This window comes from Batrachochytrium dendrobatidis (genome assembly GCF_000203795.2).
Source record: "Batrachochytrium dendrobatidis JAM81 unplaced genomic scaffold BATDEscaffold_6, whole genome shotgun sequence".
In the NCBI taxonomy this organism is placed as follows: Eukaryota; Fungi; Chytridiomycota; class Chytridiomycetes; order Rhizophydiales; genus Batrachochytrium; species Batrachochytrium dendrobatidis.
In genome coordinates, this window is record NW_006281104.1 from 953,992 (window position 1) to 975,005 (window position 21,014).

A 21,014-nucleotide genomic window follows, 5' to 3' on the forward strand; every position below is an offset into this window, starting at 1 on the left:
CAAGTTTAAGATATTCATACAGTCAGCCTCAATGTCTGGTTTTAAACTTGATAATTGTACAATCTTCCAAATCATAATTTCATGTCATGAATATTGATTTGGAATAAAGAATACCAATTTCTATCCAACACAATGAATAATCATTCAACCGTTTATTCTAAAGTGAAATAAATGCAAGTGTAATCAAGATCAACACAATTCCATCTTTAAACTATCCAATCTTTCATGACCCTTGTTGGTATACCCAAACTATATTCTTCCTAATTATATGCTTGAATCTAAATCAACTCGATAGACAATAAAATCATGTAAACAGCTATAGATGCAATACAACTCAATTGGCTCATGAATGTTTCATTTAAAACTACAAAAATATTGCTGGTTTTTAAAACGAGATACTCATTTGTTGATTTAAGCAGTCGTGTCCATGGCTTCAGATTCTGATACAAGTCTCAATACCAACTTACTGCGTTGTGCGTGAGCTACACCAGCTTCCTCAACTGATACACGTACACGTACACGATCAAACAGTTTAATAGGATTTGCAGTCAAAGGTGGAGATGGTGTTTTGGCTGTAGTTGCTTTGGTCTTTGCTCTCTTGTTACTCTTGGTTGTTACTAATTCTACAGAGGCTGGAGCTGAACTAGTTTCGGCATACACAAGACCCTCCACGCCATAGGCCGGAATCAGCACAGACCAACCATTTTTCATGACGCGGATCACATATGCATCTGCAACAATACTCTTACTCTTGAAATAAAGGTTGGTATAAAGCTCTGCAGAAGATCGTGATGCTTGCTGAGCCATACGACCACGATAGTTGAGAACTAAATATTATCGAGTTTTGGTACAAAATATTGGGAAAAATTGAATAATCTGTAATCCATGATGCTAAAACAGCCATGTGTTCACAGTAAAACTATATAGCAAACGGACATCCAATATTTACAATAAAATAAACATACCATCACTCATTTCTTTGGCTTTGGATTTATCAGTTAGCTCAGATGCATATGTCTTATCATATCCAATGCATGCAGCAAGCAGGCGGTGCACAACCAAATCTGCATACCGACGAATGGGCGAGGTGAAATGCGTATAAATATCAGTGGAAAGACCATAATGCCAGAAATCGGGCTGAGCAACAGTTCCAGAACAAAAGTAAACAGCTTGCATCATACACCGCGTGGTCATAATACGCACAAGCTGATTAAAATAGGGATCAGTAGGCACAACAGCCTTATCCAACGAGTCTCCAAGCGTCTTTGATGTTGTAGGATCCAACTCAATATTGAGAGGCTCGAGTGCTTTGGCTAGATCTTCAAAGTTGGTTGCAGGAGGTTTGGGATGGCGACTACTCAGTCCAGTGTTGAAAATCAAGCACACATATAATTGTATACAATTCAAAAAACGGATGAAATGATCAGTATCTGTAAAAAAATTCATGTTGATGCAAGTCAAATATGAGCATACCGCAGCATTGAACACTCGGGAAAACTATCATATATTTTGCGAGCAACATAGATATTTGCGAGAAGCATAAATTCTTCAACAAGGGCATTTGTATCCTTCAACTCCTTTAGCTCTATAGTAGATATTCAAGGTATACGTTAGCCAAACCACAATCACTTGCCCATACAGTCAAAATAAAAATACTTTGGCATACCAACATCTACAGGATCTTGTGAATCATTTTGCATCTTGAATCGAACTTCTGGTGAGGCAAGAGTCAATGCACCAGCTGCCATTCGCTTCGCCCGCAATTGCTTGGCCAAAGAATTAAGTATTCTGATACCAGTAGATACAGGATCCGTCATTTTCCTAGCATAAAATAATATTAAAACACCACCTGTCAATACCCCAAAACCATTCAAACTTTTCAAAAAATCGACAGCATAAACACTCGTATATCAGTCGTTTTAAATAGCCAACTTACACATCATCAAGTCTTGCTTGCGCTTCATCATAGGTGAGAGATGCTTTTGATCGAATGACACTTTTGGTGAAGCGGACACTGATAACTTCAGCCAAAGGCGACATTTCCCATAGACACGAAAAAGCAAGTCGATCAACATTTGATCTCAAAGAGCACAGATCTAGACATAATGATGCAAAATGATAAATAAACTAAATACAATCTCTTGACATTTAGCACACAATTCACTGTCAACTTACTTGTTCCAAGTAAGCTTGGAAGCATATCAATACGCTTGTCTACCAAATACACGGTGGTTCCGCGTCGTCGAGCCTCGAGATCCATGGCGTTGTCAGGCTTGACAAAGTGACTCACATCAGCAATATCTAACGCAGTGACATTTAGGAATGCAAATAGTTTGGTATATTGTTAATGCTAGTACTAAAAATACAACAAAACAACCAGCATCACGTTTGTAAAAAACTTACGAACTCCTACAGAGTAGTTTCCATTTGGTAATTGTTTTGCATGCAGCGCATCGTCAATATCAGTGCATCCTGAAGCACAACAATGTAAATTACATAAAAGTTGGCAATGAACAAACTGATCCCAATCAAATAAGAATTAAATGTAAAATAGTGCTTGAACTAACCAGGTGGATCAATGCTACAGACATCCCATGTGCGAAAGTCCTCACGTCCTTCAAGATGTTCCTCATCCCTAACAACCCAAGATTCTCCTTCTTCAGGTAAAAATCGCAACACAAGTGGGGAAAATGGTGCATAGGGTACATCATGCTCCAACAACAACACTTCGGTTTCAGTTGCACGATCACCAACATCTCCAAGAGTACGAACATAGTGGCCAGATGGATACCTGGAGTTTTTTGCCCAAGAGTCCATGGCAACTACAATACGCTTTCCTACCAAATGCTGAGCCTGTCTGGTTCGAATGCGAATTTTTGGGATACGTTTATCCAACGCCCAAAAAAATACTGATTGCATTTGAGTATTGATGGATTCAGCAGCAGTCTGAACAGTAGTGGACTCAATAGTGCCACAAAATGGTCTCCAGTTGCGCTTGATAATACCCACAACACGAGCCGTAGGTTTAGCCGTGCTTTCGGGTTCAGTCGAAGCCAGTAACTTGTTATTTTCCAAAATCATGCTATCAGTTTTAACAGCCACGGCTTGATTTGTATCGTCTGCTTCCACCACCTCTTCTTCAATCACTAATGATATACCAGCAAGCCACTCTGATTTGGGCAAAATCTGGAGAGCAACAACATCTCCCTGAACACCACGATTCAAGTGATCTCGACCAACAATCTGCACAATCGTCTCTTGACCATCAATACAAATCATAGAACTCCCCTGTCATAACAATCGCATATAACAGTTTCAGTTTCAGTTGAATCCAAAAATTTAAAGTATAAATAGCTGGGCAAAAAGGTTCAGATGCGGTAGTCAATGCAATCACTACACACCTCAAGAAAGTTGTGTGTGCTAATATTAAGCACGCCTTGATGAAACGCGCCAGATTTAAACCCAGCAGATAGTTGAATGGGTGAGAGATGTTCAGTATACGTAAACTTTTTATCCACTTCCATTGTATTTTCATCCTCATCTTCACGAGTTGAGACCATGTCTACAAGTTCAGGATATCCTGGAATAGACTCGACGTATTTACGAAGCGATAGTGCCAAAAGACCATGCTCGATAGCCTTGTTACGATTATCTCTATCATCTGTGATTAAAACTACAGCATAGGTGGAATTGATGTGTGATGAATACCATTCAACCGCTTTTCGAATTGCTAATAAATCAGGTTAAAGTTAACATTTGAGTTGGAACTGAACAGCAATATTTGAAATAAAACACAATGTCCAACTCACCTCTATCGTTGCGATCGTTGGGTGTTTCATTTGGTTCTTGATGAATAAATGTTTCACTAAAAGATTCAAATTGTTAGAATTGTGATGCTTTGGTGTTTACACATGGGTTGGCAAATAATGCAAAAAACAATGGAGTCGCCTATTGCTTACCGATGATGTTCATTACAAAATACAATAAATCTTCTGGTAGGTTCGTTGATCAAGGCTCTCACACGATTGTAAACTGGAGTGCTGCGATGACGAAGTTCATCAAGGACTGTTTGCAAGACAATCACATCAACGAATGCAGAGTGTTCCATCACATCAATCTAAAAAACATTTAATAAAACAGTGAATATGCTAATTGGAATTGACATGTGGTCATTCAATATATATATGCATTGGCAAACCAACAAGTATAATGTACACTTGCAAAAAATAAACTCAGATTCCAAGTTGATTGTAAATATATGCAATACCCCATTGGTTTAATTTGATCCAATTGGCATAGTAATTCAGAGTTGATTAAAGGAAATCCAGTTTTCATTGACAGATTGATTCAACGAAAATAACACAAGTGCACTGACATACCTGATGATACAGAATATTTGTATCAGGTACTACATAGTGCTGTTTAGAAACGACTGTTGTAGTGCGAGGAGTTGGACTGAGCAATGTCTGAGTGGAAGGACAATGCTTGCATTTGGGTACTCCACAATACAGGTCATCTCGTAGATAATGCTCTTTGATGACTTTGATAACAGACCCTTTTTTAGTTTTGCGTACAAATGACTTGCTATGAAGCATATAGTGATTTGGATTAAAAGTGATGATAATGTATTCAAGTTGCAGGAATAAATCGAATTATTATTGCAGATAATTCAATTGGCAATATGCAAGTTTTTCAAATTAAATTTACAAAATAATTTTTTATTTTCAACTGCAGAAAACTTGAAGTTGGTTGACGACTCAACCAAACTGCAACATTGATTGTGCACATAAAAATGTTGTTGTTGAACAAGTTTTCTTACATACGAATCACTGTGTTTCAACAATCGTTGTTTGAGGAACTTCTGCATCGGATTCAATGAATTGTGGCATCTGAACAGTTTGAATCAATAATTTCAATGTTAGATCGACAAGGAAATATCAACATGTTAAATCTAGTCTTAAATACTTGCAATGATTTTAACAAACTCTTGGTAGCTGACTTGACCATCCTTGTCTTCATCAGCCTCGTGAATCATCTCTTCAATCTCTTCATCCGTCAGCTTTTCGCCAATGTTGCCCATGACTACCTTGAGCTCAGCTGAAGTAATAAATCCGTCTCCGTTTTTATCAAACATACGGAATGCTTCAACTCTCTCTTCTTCAAAATCAATATCCTTCATTTTCGACGTCATCATTGTCATGAGTTCGTCAAACTCGACCGTGCCATTACCGTCTGCGTCAAGCTCGTTGATCATTTCCTGGAGCTCCGCTTCGGTAGGATTTTGTCCTAGAGAGCGCATAACTGTATCAAGCTCTTTGGTGGTGATGGTGTTGTCACCATCTTTGTCAAATAGCGCAAAGGCTTCACGAAACTCTGCTACTTCTTGTGCAGTAAGACCTTCGTATTCGGTAGACTACACGTTAGTTTAAAAAAGTATACAAAAATAAGCTACCACTTCAATATCTTATAAAAATACCAAGCGATGCAAACTCGTTAGATAAAGATGGGATATACACTTGTCTGAGGTACTTGAAAGTATTTAAACCCAACTGTATGGCAACCAAATGTATTGAAATCACGGTTTATAAACCTAATGGAGGCTAGTCGTTATGTCAGAATGCCTGATCAGGCATCTGGACATAAATACTTTTTAACCATAGAGTACAAGTAATGATGATTCAGTAGTTACAATACATGGCTGATAGAATTGTATTCCATCATCACTGTAGACTCATGGTCAATATATTTTACGATAAAAATGCAAAAGTTGTGCTTGTACAGAATGTACCAATTTTGGTTGTGGATAATATACCAAGAAATAGTAGGTATGGTAGATATAAAGCATACCATGTATTTGCTGTTGCTGACTTTTATTAACAAATCTGGCCAGGTAGTCAAGCAATAAACTCGCTTTCTTGAATATCAAGATTTCGCGATATTTGGCAAACTTGTAATCTCATTTCAACCATCTCGAATCGCAACTTATAGTCAAAATAAATGACAAGGTTAAGAGTATAAATAAACCTTGTTCATTTAAACAGTGTTTCCACCAGTAATAACTACTATTGACTGAAATCAAATGTTGAATGCAATCCATCATGCTGCAACGCACTCGAATCATTATTGCAGTGATCAAAATGAGTGATCCACTGTGACTTACTGTGCTTTTGAATAAAAGCTGCTATTTTATTTTCATATGCTGGTTGGTTTAAATTTATGCTTTTTTGTAGTGAGCAAGTTGAAGCAAAATCAATCCGATAATTCAGCATCTAGTCTGTCAGTATAGCACAATCAACTGCATGTCTATATTATGCTCTTCATTAAATGTAAACCAAAAATAGATCCAACTTTATTTTTTGCTTAAAATACAACCATATTCGTGAACAAATGATAGAAATCAAGCGCTAGTTAAAGGCAAACATACTGAATAGTAGATCAATCTACTTGGCGCGAAGAAGACCCATGCGAATCTTGAGTTCAGATAAAACGTTTCGTCTATCTTCGCCTACACCACCAATAACAGATGAATTCTCTTGTGCACGGCGTTGAAGATATGGCACAGTGACTTCAATAGGGCCATATGGAATATACTGATGTTGATCAAAGCATGTTGAGATTTGCACCATTGTATGTCAAAAAACCATACGTCACAGTTTGGAGTATAAGAAGCAAGTTACGACATGGTTTCAAGTATTATGGATCACATTTTCAAAAAACAACAGTATTAGTTTTGAATTGATTTAGAATGGCTATGCATGACACATGCATTGATGAATAAAATACCTTGTATGTTTTAAATCCATGAGACACGAGTGCGTATGCAGTACCATCCTGCATACCCATAAGCTGAGCAAATGCAATACATCCGTCATTTGGAGCAATCCCATGCTTTGCCATCAACTTTGTGGCAGCACGAACGGAATCTTTGTTATGAGAAGCAATAACAAGTGAAATAGGCTTGATAGATCCGTTAGTAGCAGCCAATTTAATTTTCTCTATTAGGAATGCAACACCACGATTATAATTGGCATGTGTGTCCAGAATGGTGGGTTGGATAGGATCTTTTATACCCAATTCGGCTGCACGCTCACGTTCACTGACCATGTACGCACCGCGAACCAGTTTGACACCAAATGAGTACCCCATACGTGCAGAATGATTTAAATCTCTTTCAAGACGAGAGTATGCATCGCAAAGATACATTTGATACGTGTTGAAAATAAGTGGTCCTTTAGAGCCAGCAGCCCGTTCAGATTCAGTCATTTGCTTTATGGTTGAAGGGTTCCATTTTCTGCATAGACCAAGAACAATATTATCGATTGCAGGCTGGAAATAAGTCTGCTCTGCGTCCATCATAATCTTGACGTTTTTTAATTGGGTATATTCACAGAGTTGGTCAACTTCATGCATCACCAATTCGGCCGTATCACAATCATCCATTGTAGCTGGCTGGTTTTCTAGCTGAGAAGATTTGTTCGTGGGTTGATCTACAACGAGTAGTCTGGAATTGGAAACATTAAGCAAAGAAAACGCGGTTGTAAGATCCATCCAATCCACCTTTCCATCTTGGTCGGTATCCATAGTAGCAAATAAATGTGTAGATTGTTCAGAAAGTTTAGGAAAAGTTGTTTTTAAAGAATCGAATTGTTTCATGTCAATCAAGCCGTCCTTGTCGGTATCTGCAGCACAGAATGCATCCTTGAGATGAATCAAAGAATTGGACCATCGCTGAAGCAGTACGGGAGGAAACAAGGCAGTGATTTTCACAGCAATAAAACTTTCTGGTTGATGTGATGCAATATCTATGGACTGTTTCATGTTCGTTACCATATTCTTGGCATAGTCATGAGCAGCAGCCCCAGAAAGGGATACAGCATTGAGATCTGCTTCGATAGCCAAATCCAAGATCGATCCGATCCCAGCAGTTTGAAATGCATGCATGGTAGGAAGTACCTCGTTGAGGTTTTCACCGCCTACATAAAGAATCCAAGATGGTTTAATGTATTAGAACAAGATTGTTATATCCAGACTATTTAAAACCAATAGCGGGAAGGATTGAGCCATATCAAAGCAACAACACAAGAGTGGATTTTAAAGCAGAGTTGCAGGACAGTCTTCAGACTGGACCAGACTGTTGCAAAGCAACACTTACCACAAAAGTGTTTAAAAAAAGTGGCCTTGATCAGTGCATTCAGCGGAGCACTCACTCCGAGCTTATGAGCTGTTTCAATCATGGATGGAGCGGCATTCACTAGACCAGGCATGGTACACATTGTAAACACCGTCATGGAATTGATTAATTCTGGAGTGGTTCTGGTTTTATATGGACGCACGGCAGCATCACTGAATGGATCGTCAGAAGTGGATGCAGTCTGTGTGAGAGTACGAGATGATCCCTTCAAACTAGACAGAAACTGTCCAGATTCTACAGTCAGTATTCGTCCTCGGAACAAAGATCGAGGATAGATATGAATGGGTTTGGTGGCCAAGAAAGCAGCAGTTGAGTTTATTCTTAATGGAAACATCTGTAAGATCAAGTTTAGTTGACCAATCAAGCAATACAGCAATCGACTGTTGCGATTGTTATTTTTTTGTATTAATTAAAACAGCGTCAAGTCGGGTCGATGCAATCCAACATTTTGATTTTTATCGGGTTCACGTAAACTATCAACATTGCAAATGTAAATTCATTCTTCAAATCTGGACAAATCCATAGTAAGCACTCTGCTGCTACACTGATCTTGGTCTCGGTAAACACCAACTAAACTTTCGGCATTTTCATAAAAGGTCGGTTTGAGTGAGATCACTACAAACTGCATCGTATCGGACGCATGATTCCGAATGTAGTTGGTCACTTTGGCAACGTTGGTGTTGTCAAGAGCTGCATCTACTTCATCCAACACAAAAAATGGTGCTGGACATACACTATGTACTGCAAACAGGAGTGCAAGTGCTGCCACTGTTTTTTCTCCTCCAGAAAGTTGCTCCATTTCTCTGAATCGTTTCATGGGAGGCATGGCATGGTATTTGATGCCGTCTAGATATGGCTCCTAATATAAGGTGTAAGCAATCCATGAAAATGTTTAAATGTTCAGCTGCATGGTAGTTTGAAAAAATAATTTGTATAAAACACGTTTACCTCGCTATCTTCCAAACTCAAGTATGCCGTACCACCTACTGGAAATGAGGTGGATATGGTGAGTTCCTTGTAAATGCTATCAATGACGCTCTCAATATGCAAATAAGCATTGTGGAATAACTCAAATCTAGTTTAAAGCCAAACAAGATACTAGATTAGTTGTCGGTCTGATTATCAAATCAAATTTGTAATTACCAAGAACAACTGAGTTTACCTTTGAGTTTTGATTTCTTGAAAACGGTCCTTGGCCTCTTTGGCATCCAACCGAGCCCGTTCGAATTCATCAGCAGTTTCTTTGAATTTTGTTTCAATATCATCAAGCCGATCGGTCGATCGAACATTTGGTGCAATTCGTTCAATCTCTGCTGTCATTTCCTTGATCTGATCAAGAAATTCTTGCTCTGTTTCATCGCCACTCTTTTCACGATACATCTTTATCAGCGATTTATAGTTTACTTGAATACGGTGTAAGCGGTTGGCAGTCATATATTTGGTACCACTACTATCTCCAGATGTTTGCATATCTACATCCATTTGATTAGGGTCTTTTTCCGAGTTTACATTGGCATCTGCTTCCCAATTCTAATACATTATAAAAATGATATTGTCAAAAAATAAAGTCACAATTTAAACAAAGCAGCACTAAAACAAACTCACGTCCAGCTCCTCCAAAGTAACATCATTCATCTTTCTGCCTTCAAGTGGAACTTGAGTATTTTCCATTTTGCACCGACGAAGCACTAAAATCTTTTCAGCTATGCACCGTTCAATCTCTGCTTCCTACATGGTTTATAAATCAATTCAGCATCACAAGTCAATCATTACACTCCAAACCGTGCTTTGCTTAAAATAAACATAATAGATCAGTCGTTAAAATGTACCTTGGCTGCCATATTTTTAGAAACTAATTCATGATTTTTGTTAAGCTCGGTAATTTCCTTTTTGATTCCTGTAACCAATCCAATATGCTTTTCCATATCTTCGCGAGCACTGCACAAGCCTTGATCGGTCAAAGTACACTGGGCTTCGAGCCCGGCGGACTGATGAAGAATAGCATCTTTTTTCGTTTGAAATTCAGACAGCAACACTGTGTCCGACTGTAGAGTCTCGGAAAGCAAACCAACGCGTGCAGTAAACTCGGACAAACGTTGCTGCTCAAATGTAAGCTGACTTTCAAGTTTGGCATGCTGAGTGGTCAGTTTCAAACGATGCTCGGCCGTCTCTTGCAACGCTTGAAGTTGATTCTCTTCGTACTCACGAATATTGGCAACATGGATTTTGCGACAAAAATCTGCAAACACAGATTGCTCTACATCCATAATTTTCCTATCAGCGTCTTGAACTTGCTCATAGAGAGCACTGGCACTAGCAACCGCCTAATAGGATGATTTAAGTAGACAATATATTTTTATCAACAGGTATGAGTATTGCAGCTAAATAGTGTTTCATGATCAAAACAAGCAAATAGTGTCGAGATTGCACAGGTATTAGCAGACAACTATAACATACAGCTTTATGGGTCAAAGACTTATTGTTGATTAAAATGCAAACGTTTTCTAATTCGGTAGAAATAGTGGCTAGTCGGAGATTCACTGCTGATAGCTCATCAGCCAAGCCTGTCTGTCGAGATTCTAAAGATAAAATATCAGATTTGATATGATCATCATGGGATGCCTTTCTTTTTTCCTTTTGAATTTTGATTAGTTGAGCAGTAAGTTCATCATGCGAGCGTTTCAGATCTAAATGTATAAACCACGGTATGTATTAAATATATCAAGTAGCAAAATTTGAAAATAAAAATGGATCAATGCTACCTTGAATTTCCTTTTCTTCCCAGCGCTTGCCATTGTCAGAATTGACCGACCAGCCACCGGTGATCATGCCAGTCTTGTGAATCACAGTTCCCTCCAATGTGACGGCTAATTGAAAATAAGAAATGCCAAAGCAAGTTGGAAAGTGAGCCCAAGAGTTAACAATAGCTGAGACGCTTGATGAAATGGGTCAATTTACCTTTCACTTCTTGATGTCGTTCATAACAGATATATTTTGCAACATCCATAGAATCGCAAATCAATGCATTTCCACATGCATACAACAAAGCTTTCTCGGCAATTGGCTCAGATTGTATAACATCAATAGCAAGGCGCGCTCCTTTTGCAAACGAGCGATACTTTTCGTTGATAGATTTGGCTTGAATCGTATCAAGCGGGAGAAATGTGGCCTCGCCGCTTCGCTGTTCCCTCATATACTAAATATGCAATTTAGCAATACATCAACACATTAGAACCAATGCTTGATTGTTTCACTTTGCAAAAACTTTTGATCAAATGTACCTTGATGCACTGAATTGCAACCTTTTGCGTGTCCACTACAATCGCATCCATATTTTTACCAAATACAATAGATATTGCAAGGTTATACTTTTTCTGTGTTGTTTGACAGAGATCAAACAATCTCCCGTGAACACCTAATTCCAAAAATAAAACCAATGTTAGTATTCGTATGCAGCAATATGATGGTTATATTCAACAGTATTGCCATTTGCCTGGAAATAAGCGCTTAAGGGTTTCAAGAGTATCACGAAATTTTTTGTTTCTTTCCGACTCATGTCGATCAGCACGTTCTTGAAGCAACCGAGAAGAGATTTCGGAGAGCTTTTCAGTAATTTCGCCTTCAATTTGACTAGAATGAAATTTAAAATATAAGTATCCGACAGAATTCAGATTACTATCAAACATGTACCAGTTGAACCCTTATAGCATACTTTAGACGACGTAGATCAGTATCCATGTCTAAAAGACATTTCTTAGATGCCTTGAGCTCGTCATCTACCTGACCAAGCTGAGCTGTAATCTTTGAAATATTTAAAATGTATTAGTAGTTAGAGCAAGAATACCAAGAGTTTTATAGTCAAGTACACATGAAATAATTGTTTCTATACCTTTTCTTTGCGCTGGGTGTGTATTTTTTGGTCGTTTAGTAGCATCGATTCTTTTGTCTGAAGCTCTTCAAGACCTTCTTGTAAACGTTTACTTGCTTCATTAGCAGTTTGAAGCTGTACTTTTAAAAGTGAAAGCGATTGGCGCTCGGCAAACAGCTGTGTATCAACTTTGGTTCGCCTAATCGATTTAGTAGATTGATAAAAACAAATGTGTTTGTAATGATTTGAAAAAACAAAATGAATATAGTTTGATATGCTTTGCAATGTGGTGTTTACATTTGCTTATACTCTTGAAGTTGCAAAGTTCCAAGCGATTTGCTCTGTTTTTTTGTAGCGCGAACTTTCTCTATACAAGTATACATGTTAGAACATGTCTATAGAAAGTTTAAATCTAAAAATGCTGAAATAGTGCTGCCCAACCTTCAAATTGATCCAGTGCTCGTGTCAGTTTGCCAAAATCCTCTTTAAGCATGTTTACCAATTCAGACTAGCATATCGATGGCGTTACAATGCGTTGGCTAAAAAAACACAGTATAATGTACATCATGGCATTTACCTGATTGAGGAGCTCGACCTCGGTTTCGTCCTTGTTTTTCATGGCAATTTTTTGCTTCTTTGTACAATGGCGAATCTGTTCGTCCACACGCAGTAGATCAGGCTTCAAATCGTCCAATTTTTGCTGTAGTTGCTTTGCATTTCGTTCCAGACGGATTACATCTTTTTGACTTTTGGCAAGCGCCTTGACTTGACCTTTTAATCGTGATTTGATCTCAACATGCTGAGTATCAGCATCCGCTACCACTCTGTGATCCATAACAAGCAAATCCTGTTGAGTTTCTGCATGCTTGTCAAGATGAAACAGTTTCCAAAGTGCAAGTGTTTGAACAAGCTTGTCCTATACGTTTTCAATGTAATGCAAACCATCAGCAACCAGTCAGTTTTAGGTACATCTGTAATACGTGTAAATAAGATGAAACATGGACAATAAAAGTATCTCGAGATTACCTTGGACTCCTGGAGCTTCTCAAATCGTTCAGCCTCTTGCTTTTGTTCTTTGAATTGTTTCATTTCCGCATTCACATTTCGCTTTCGTGAAAAATTCTGTGCTGATGCCTCTGTAGCAATTTCCAGTTCGTTTTTAAGACGGTCATACTCGTCTTTGAGTTCAATAGACCTAAAAACACTCGAGTTAATTCAAAAGGCAGTTTATCAAAAAAATGGTGCAAGTCACTGGACAGTTCCAATTATGATGGACATACCCACTAATCTGCTCAATAAGACGAGTCAAATCTTTTGGAGATTGTGAAGCAACTGCCTCGACATCGCCTTGAAACACTAGAAAGTTGCGTGCTTTGACCAGAATGTTTTCCTTTTTCAATGCAGCCAAATACTTTTGATACGTGACAGTGTGTCCTTCCAACCTGTAATCGCTTGATCCGTTGGAATGGATGCTGAAAAATGTAGCCATTTTCAAAATCAATTGATTAGTAGTCAACAGTGGAAAGATTGTCCATGTCGTAATGGATACCCATTTATTGATGTGTATAGATTCAAAAAATAGATAGAATGCAATTAGGACATACATCCTGGTGAATTGGATCTGGTTGCCTTGACTGGTCTCGTATATGGCCGTCACAGAAGCAGCATTGCGATTAAAATGGGGTTCTGCACTGTCTGATTCCAAAGGCATATTTTTATCAGAATTATCTCCTGCAGCTCGATAGATTAAATCTCGCAATTGGGTAGAACGCAAGTGACTCGACTTGACTCCCAAAACAAAACTGATTGCATCCATCAGATTAGACTTTCCTATAAAACGGCAATGCAACACGAGTGAGTGATTAGTAGACCAGCATTGATATGTTCATTAAAGTGTGCGATTAAAACAGTCTGATTCTAGGCATTCATGAATGCAATGATTCAATCTTTGGATCGTTTATAAGCAATATTCTTGTTTGAATAATTACGCAAACACATAAAACAACTCAAGCGGTAGTTTAAATAATAGGAATCCTGAACAGCTTGCATACCCGATCCATTAGGGCCAATAACTGCAGTAAAGTTGTAGAATGGACCGAGTGTTTGTTTGCCTTTATAGGACTTGAAGTTTTCTACATCCAGTTGAATCAAATGCCCCATTGTTTTTAACACAATGAGTTTCCAATGCCACCTGCTGTTATAAGAAGAGTTGTTGAATAGTTTGAACAATTTGTCCGAATCTTCAAACAATTCAAACATTGATCGTGTTCGATCAATTCTCAATGAGCGTTTCTTGTTGGAATGTTTGATATCAAGTGTCAATCGTTACTAGTCTAAAGTCTGTTGAGCATCTTTAATGCATTCATTACAGTCGTGTCCACATAAAATGACACACTAAATAAGAGTGTCTAATGAATAGTCAGTCTCATGTTTGATGGGTGTCAACTTACTAGACATTGCATAAAAACTGAACATGTCTACGCTAGTTTCAGCAAGTCTATTCTAAACACTTTGATTTCCAACAATTATTCAACCATTATCAATTCCAAGGCAATCACTGCAAGATAAATATAAATTATATTTTACGTGACTACGGCTGGATTTTTGATGAAAAACTTTTCCCTTGTAAAAAAACTTTCCCTTTTATTGTGTAAATGGGCACGGTGTCTTCAGCTTATCGTCAAACCACATCTGCTGCAGAAGCTTCATCTGAAGAAGAATCATTAGCACAGAATACAGAAATGCCATCTTCAGAAATAGATTCAAAACCCTCTCAAGATACAAATGTAGCGACTGATTCCTTGAACATGAAGTCATTGGAACCAGTTTCATCAGTAGCTAATATTCGGAGAGTGCCTGCTTCAGGTATAATGACTTGAGCTGATTCATAGAACTAGCATGTGTCATGCAATATCAACTTTGTCTGCCAACTAAAGTGCTGATTCGGCTGGAACCTTGCAAGTGCTAATGAATTGTATTTCCCATACACTATACAATCAATTGTAAATGATCTAGGCAGAGTATGGAAAAGTATTCAAACTAAAGCTCATTTTCAGAAACGATCAAACGGAGAAAAGATGGGTGAGTGTTGGGCTTGACTAATCGAGTGTTTGCTGCATTGTATGCCGAGTTTTGTAGATTGGGTCTTGTATAGTTGTACATCACAACATTGACAGGATATCATGTCTATGTTGATTTGACGAATTCGAGCCAGCTTATTCATTTTTTCAATTTTAGGATGGGAAAAAAGGCAAAAGGATAGGAAGCAATTAGATATTCTCAAAACAATGAAGGCAGAGATGGAACAACGACATAAGGAGGAAAAAGACGTAGGTCTACCTTTGGATTTGCTTGACGTACCTCATCTACATAAGATTTCTAACACTGTTTCTACTCGACTATCCTTAGCTCAAGAAAAAAAATGCCGAGGAACGCCGAAAACGTAAAGAGGAAAACGAAAAAAAGGCTGATGTGGTCCAGCAGGTAAATTTTGGGAAACTGGGTTATATTCGATATATCTTGGATACAACAGTGCTTTTAATATACTTTTTGAAATGCGACTAGATTTCTGCTGCAAAAGTCAGACGACTAAAAAAGAAGCAGCTACGCAGCCAGAATATTCGCAAGAAATAAATCAACGCAAATGCATGGATTAATTTTTAAAGTGTTAGTAACTGCTGCCGTCACAACTGCTAGTTAATGTTATTAAAATAAAGTTGATTTAATCGGTTCTTTGTAAACGAGGTTCATATGCAATTCTTTTCATTCTCCATGGCCAAGAAAATGGATATGGTTTGATTAGCAATCGTGGCAGTCGACGATCATTATTTTGCAACCGACACGCATAATTCATTTTACTAGATTTGCAGTCTATACATTGGACTCGACTGTAGCCAGTGACTCGACCATCTACAATAGTGTCATCAGCAGCATTGGGCAGTGTATTCTGGAAAAATACCACGACTTTTGCTTTTCAACTGGGTCATTTATGCAGATTAGCCAATTTACACCCAATATAGTGATAGACGGACTCGAAAGCTCAAGATTCAAGACACCTTGATACTGTCAACGAAAATGCAAGTCAGCAGGAAAAAGTTGAAAAAAGCTACTTTATTCAAGGAAGAATTGAGAGCCAGCAACATAATAGACGGCATTTGATTCATTTGCTCAAAATTCTGTTTCCAAGCAAAGGAAACATGTTAAAAGGTGGAAAGAAATGTGATGTTTATTTAGACATCTGTGCAAAGTAAAATTGAACAATGTTAGTATATATACTGCCCAGTGCAGAAAGTCATTGACCAAAAAGATGCAAAAACGTACCATCATCTTGACAAACTCTTCATAGTTGATTTGACCATCGCCATCAACATCTGCCTCGCGAATCATCTCGTCAACCTCCTCATCAGTAAGCTTCTCACCAAGGTTGGTCATAACGTGGCGAAGTTCAGCAGCAGAAATGAAGCCGTTGCCGTCCTTGTCAAAGACTTTGAATGCCTCCTTAATTTCCTCTTCAGAGTCAGTGTCTTTCATCTTACGGGCCATCATGGTAAGGAACTCGGGGAAGTCAATGGTGCCATTGCCATCGGCATCAACCTCGTTAATCATATCTTGAAGCTCAGCCTCTGTAGGGTTTTGGCCAAGAGAACGCATGACTGTGCCGAGCTCTTTGGTGGTAATAGTTCCATCGCCATCCTTGTCAAACAGGGAGAATGCCTCTTTAAATTCAGCGATTTGCTCTTCAGTGAGTTGGTCAGCCTAAAGCAGTAAAAATAGATTCCTAGCACTGTTAGTTAACCCATTAAAGACAGGATTGGAGAATAATGGAATGGCTTAGATTGGCTATACGAATCATGGTTGGAAAAATGCCGACTGCATAAAAATCAACAAAAAACAACTGGAATCGAATCTGAAAAATCAATGGTAGGCACAAAACCAGTATTGGTATGGTTCCTTGTAATATGCTGCTCATTGCCCAGCGTATAGCAGGCATCAAAACACATAGTAATTCACATCAAATTTACTGTGTCCTTTGGACTCCTTGACTGATATTTCCCTTGCATATTTTTGTATACAACACTGAACAAATGTTCACATCAGTTTCAACAAATCCCACTTGTTCGATGCTCCTTTCATCCAAAATGAGCATTGCATGACCAGTATGAAAACAATAGCTGCATTCCTGGGCGTGCAATCACTGTTCTTTTGAACTGGAGCGCGAACGTGTCTGATATTTCAAGATACACAAAAAGTTTGACAACAGTTGATCTCAATATCTAGATTGTAATGAACAAATCTGATGATTGTGCAATCTATGGTTATGCCAAAAAAGAAGAAATGGATAGTTTGGTTGTATGAGTATCATACAATGGGTGCTGTGACTATTGGAAAAATCAGTTTCCAATAGGAAAATAACGGATATTTGTCTATTCCAAAGCAAAAGAGGCAGTGACTGCAAGGTAAGTGCAAGTCTTGCATTTTGCGTGAATACAGCTGTAAAAATAAGCCACCAATAACCCATAGACGGCTCAAAATTCAAATGCCAACAGAATTGATATTGGAAAGCGGGTATCCTAGATGCTACAAAACCACAACGGGCTAGCAGAGGGTCTAAGCAAGACAAAAACAAGGGCCAATCAAGTAAGGAAGAATGAAGAGCAGCTTTAATCACAAGCACTGGACAATTAACAGCATAACGCAATCCAACTGTACAAGCCTGCAATGAAACTTTGATGCATCTTTGAAAGTATTTAAACAGCCAGCGCACCAGCCAGGGGTGCGCTGGATGCAACAGTCAAGTGTCATCTTGTAAGACTACCTCTGATAGTGGTCGACTAGTCTTACAAGATGACAACATTAAAGCTGTGAAAAGTTACCAGACCATGAACCCAAAGGAAAGGAGTATATAGATTATATCTGTATATATGTAGATAGAGGAATGTCCATGAACGCACAGGGGCGAACAGTATCAAATCAAAACCACCCACATCGATATCACAAACAGCTGCATTCAAAGTAGCAATACCATCTTGCTGGCAGCGAATAGTCATTGACTTGTTATAAATGCATCCATATCTTATATTTCCATAGACACATCGCCATCAATACATGCAGCCAACAGTGCATCTGCTCCCTCCTTCAGCCATCCATTGCACAGACTAGCATCTGAGCTGGTCAAGATGAGGTCAAAGAAACCCTTAGTAGATAGTCCCCGACTTTCCCAACAAACAGTTCAGAAGATTACAGAGCCATGCCAGTACTATCAAAAACCAAGAATACAGTGCAGGCATACATAGTCGAAGCAAATATAGTTACCATTTGTATATCAGTTGGTTGTTACAGGCGAAAGTGATGATGGATAAGAAAACTTGATGGAAACACGAGATTTACAGTTGTATTCACGTAAAATGAAACACTCAAAATACAATCAACAGCCAGTCTTATGAAACGATTCCTACCAGATTTATTAAACATTGTTCTGGCTGATCTTCTGGTGGCTGACATTATAGTCGCATTCTTGAGACTTGCAATCTTTGTTCTTTGAAATTAGAGTATAAACGTATTGGGAATTCTAGAATACAACAGAAGTTGTATTGACAGCATCAACCGTCGAATCTAATATCTGAACTGCAATAAATGGATCTGGGGTCAGACTTGGTGATTGTGCAGTATATAACTATACCAAATGTGAAGTGATGGTTTGATTTTGTGAGCATCATATGATGAACGTTGTGTTTATTGAAAAAATAATCAGTTTATAGTAGGAAAATGCAATGGATAGTTGACCATTGTCTATTTCAAAACAGAAGAGGCAGTGACTGCAAGGTAAATGCAAGTCTTATATTTTACGTGAATACGGCTGTAAGTCGGCTCGGTCTTTGTGCCGCGTTAGATCTGCTCACACCCCGTCTTTGTATATCCACACAGATTCTAGCATCAATCATTTACTTGCTAGATCATATCTATTGATCAACTAGAACCAATCTTGCCTGTATTCGGAATGTAGCCTCTCAGTCACGTGAATAGCCGCTTCGACTATTCACCGCCATATTCACATACAATAGAATTTGCATTTATCTTGCAATAACTGCCTCTATTTTGCTTTGTAATAAACAATGACCAAACGTTTGCTGCTTTTCTACTACAGGTTGATTGCTTCAATGAATATCCTCAGCTTCTCGGTGTTTGGAATTACTGACGCATAAGCCCATTATTTATTATACCCGAATCGTTTTTTTGGAGAATTCGATGTGTAATATGGAGTAGCGTAGTTTTAATCCTCGTGTTGTTTGTTGAATGGTTGGTAAACCATGTCTAATCATACAGTTGCTTTGTGAAATGGAATGTTTAGAATAATATGCGTGTTTGGAGATGTTGTATATCGTTGTTTAGAAAGCCTCGACAACTACCTTGATCAGTCTGAAAACATACCGACCATCATATGATTACAAGCAATAGTTTTGAACTGCTGTGTTTAGATCTTGCAGTTTTACCTTTGCATAGCCATACACTGTACGATCATCAGATTCGCTCATTACAATCTGGATATTTGTTTGAATATTCCCAATAAAGGGATAAAATGAGAGATTTTCAGTAACCATCACTCTTGGCTGTTGGTTTGAAAACGTTGGTAGATTGTTGGTTTGAATGACAGAATCATCAAAAGACCGTTTATAGTCGATAAAACACTCCTTAATAAAGAGTTTATGTAAAACGGAGCAAAAGTGACTTGTATCCTATGTTGATTATAGTATCATTAAGAGTGGAAACTTGTCCTATCCAGGCAATGAGTTGTACAGACATTACAACTGTAAACTAAAATTACATTTGTAATGATTTAGTTTTGTCCCTGGTAGATATAATTAAAACTATCGACATTTAAAAGCGAATAAAAGTTTATATTATTTCAAGATTTCATTAGAACTGCAACTGTTGTCTTGAGATCCTGAACATATCGTTGTAAATCGTTTTCAAATTTCATCTTGCCATCATATCTTTTAATCAACCCATTGATCTCCAATTCAGCTCGTTCGATATTCTCCAACAACTTTCACTCCTGCAGTGACTTGTTCATAATATCCATCTTGACAGCTTTTGTAGTTTTGATTGCGGCTTCCATCAATCCAGAATAGTGAAATTCGCTGTTTCCTTTGTAGAATTTGTCCAGGATATCGAGTTTGGCATAACCCTGCGACTGCTTTTCAATACAAAAGTCAACAATCATTGGGTTTTCACCGACTTGACCACAGTTTGAAGTGTTGTCAGCACAATCACGAAGACAGAGGATGCGAGATATCAGATCCAATTGAAGTAGAGCATTGTTGTTTGCTGTATCCTTGGTCAAGCTGGACAATAAGACCAAATGGCAATCCTTGGTGGCAATGTAGATAGTCTTCTTGGTGCCATGAGATGGGATGATAAAATGAACTTGAGGACCAATTCCAATATGATGCAGAATCTTGTAGACAAACAACTCCTTTGTATCTGGTGGTTTGATGCTTTTTATATTGTCTTCTGTTGGTCCGTATTGATGCGTCTTGATGTAATAGCAAACACTTTGAGTTCCATTGTTGACATCACAAGTGAATCCAGTTTGAATGCTGCTCTTTTTTGGAGAAAATGTAATATCAAAGAGATCTGCGTCAAGACCTGCCTTGCCGTGTTGAATGAGAAAGTATTCCCTGACAGCAGTTTGAATGACTTCAGTGTTTCCATCCAGATGCTCTGCTATTTGAGTAAAAGAGTTTCGTACAGTTCGTAGCGCTCTTTGGATTCTAAAATGAAGGTGTTGCGTTCGTTCAACAAGGCATCGGAAAGGAGTAGAGCGACTTTTGCTTTGCGAGTTTTAAGTTCCTTGCCTACCACCTTGTGTATATTGTTTCCTATTTCCACAAATGCATTCCATTTCCAGCGGTTTTCTTCATCAGACATTCGATTGTTACGAAATGAAAAATGCAA

At 38.3% G+C, this 21,014-nt stretch overlaps 7 protein-coding genes across 7 annotated transcripts; 1 reads left to right on the plus strand and 6 right to left on the minus strand.

The window, feature by feature from the left end:
• Nucleotides 1–411: 411 nt before the first annotated feature.
• On the minus strand, nucleotides 412–4,595 carry BATDEDRAFT_30067 (uncharacterized protein; the record flags this gene model as incomplete). Its single annotated transcript, XM_006679014.1, has 13 exons — nucleotides 412–604; nucleotides 659–827; nucleotides 966–1,354; nucleotides 1,474–1,585; nucleotides 1,667–1,821; nucleotides 1,937–2,096; nucleotides 2,176–2,301; nucleotides 2,404–2,472; nucleotides 2,568–3,257; nucleotides 3,395–3,730; nucleotides 3,810–3,865; nucleotides 3,960–4,117; nucleotides 4,380–4,595. 13 exons carry the CDS (start codon nucleotides 4,593–4,595, stop codon nucleotides 412–414), a joined length of 2,829 nt encoding a protein of 942 aa, XP_006679077.1.
• A 362-nt stretch (nucleotides 4,596–4,957) lies between these two features.
• On the minus strand, nucleotides 4,958–5,850 carry BATDEDRAFT_25085 (uncharacterized protein; the record flags this gene model as incomplete). The annotated part of the gene is made up of 2 exons (XM_006678948.1): nucleotides 4,958–5,413; nucleotides 5,848–5,850. The coding sequence occupies 2 exons, from the start codon at nucleotides 5,848–5,850 to the stop codon at nucleotides 4,958–4,960; spliced, it is 459 nt and encodes a 152-aa protein (XP_006679011.1).
• A 611-nt stretch (nucleotides 5,851–6,461) lies between these two features.
• Nucleotides 6,462–8,315, minus strand: BATDEDRAFT_2340 (proline dehydrogenase; the record flags this gene model as incomplete). The annotated part of the gene is made up of 4 exons (XM_006678755.1): nucleotides 6,462–6,590; nucleotides 6,763–7,487; nucleotides 7,689–7,973; nucleotides 8,153–8,315. Coding segments are annotated over 4 exons (1,302 nt in total), but the record flags the coding sequence as incomplete, so codon positions are not given.
• A 354-nt stretch (nucleotides 8,316–8,669) lies between these two features.
• On the minus strand, nucleotides 8,670–14,242 carry BATDEDRAFT_16684 (uncharacterized protein). Its single transcript, XM_006678840.1, has 19 exons — nucleotides 14,111–14,242; nucleotides 13,664–13,889; nucleotides 13,340–13,531; nucleotides 13,086–13,254; nucleotides 12,637–12,975; nucleotides 12,501–12,567; nucleotides 12,357–12,426; nucleotides 12,081–12,258; nucleotides 11,904–11,992; nucleotides 11,670–11,821; nucleotides 11,473–11,606; nucleotides 11,150–11,387; nucleotides 10,954–11,058; nucleotides 10,649–10,878; nucleotides 10,021–10,515; nucleotides 9,793–9,919; nucleotides 9,354–9,684; nucleotides 9,140–9,266; nucleotides 8,670–9,050 (listed from the first exon to the last, which is right to left on the minus strand). The coding sequence occupies exons 1-19, from the start codon at nucleotides 14,217–14,219 to the stop codon at nucleotides 8,688–8,690; spliced, it is 3,741 nt and encodes a 1,246-aa protein (XP_006678903.1). The 5' UTR covers nucleotides 14,220–14,242; the 3' UTR covers nucleotides 8,670–8,687.
• Nucleotides 14,243–14,713: 471 nt separating this feature from the next.
• Nucleotides 14,714–15,692, plus strand: BATDEDRAFT_88955 (uncharacterized protein; the record flags this gene model as incomplete). The annotated part of the gene is made up of 5 exons (XM_006679150.1): nucleotides 14,714–14,924; nucleotides 15,075–15,140; nucleotides 15,297–15,388; nucleotides 15,468–15,542; nucleotides 15,624–15,692. 5 exons carry the CDS (start codon nucleotides 14,714–14,716, stop codon nucleotides 15,690–15,692), a joined length of 513 nt encoding a protein of 170 aa, XP_006679213.1.
• A 464-nt stretch (nucleotides 15,693–16,156) lies between these two features.
• On the minus strand, nucleotides 16,157–18,398 carry BATDEDRAFT_19649 (calmodulin). The gene is made up of 4 exons (XM_006678853.1): nucleotides 18,372–18,398; nucleotides 18,044–18,226; nucleotides 16,380–16,814; nucleotides 16,157–16,296 (listed from the first exon to the last, which is right to left on the minus strand). The coding sequence occupies exons 2-4, from the start codon at nucleotides 18,104–18,106 to the stop codon at nucleotides 16,285–16,287; spliced, it is 510 nt and encodes a 169-aa protein (XP_006678916.1). The 5' UTR covers nucleotides 18,107–18,226; nucleotides 18,372–18,398; the 3' UTR covers nucleotides 16,157–16,284.
• Nucleotides 18,399–20,106: 1,708 nt separating this feature from the next.
• Nucleotides 20,107–20,987, minus strand: BATDEDRAFT_25090 (uncharacterized protein; the record flags this gene model as incomplete). The annotated part of the gene is made up of 2 exons (XM_006678949.1): nucleotides 20,107–20,830; nucleotides 20,860–20,987. 2 exons carry the CDS (start codon nucleotides 20,985–20,987, stop codon nucleotides 20,107–20,109), a joined length of 852 nt encoding a protein of 283 aa, XP_006679012.1.
• Between the last annotated feature and the right edge of the window lie 27 nt (nucleotides 20,988–21,014).

What these genes read in the sequence shown, in the direction of transcription:
- BATDEDRAFT_16684 (XM_006678840.1), bottom strand. Translation starts at nt 14,219, where the DNA reads ATGGGGCATTTGATTCAACTGGATGTAGAAAACTTCAAGTCCTATAAA. An exon ending in GGAAGAAAAGGAAATTCAAG is followed by an intron (nt 10,879 to 10,953) that starts GTAGCATTGATC and finishes TTATACATTTAG; the next exon opens with ATCTGAAACGCTCGCATGAT. An exon ending in TTTGGAGGAGCTGGACGTGA is followed by an intron (nt 9,685 to 9,792) that starts GTTTGTTTTAGT and finishes ACTCGGAAAAAG; the next exon opens with ACCCTAATCAAATGGATGTA.
- BATDEDRAFT_19649 (XM_006678853.1), bottom strand. Translation starts at nt 18,106, where the DNA reads ATGACTATTCGCTGCCAGCAAGATGGTATTGCTACTTTGAATGCAGCT. An exon ending in CAGCTGTTTGTGATATCGAT is followed by an intron (nt 16,815 to 18,043) that starts GTGGGTGGTTTT and finishes TTACTGCTTTAG; the next exon opens with GCTGACCAACTCACTGAAGA.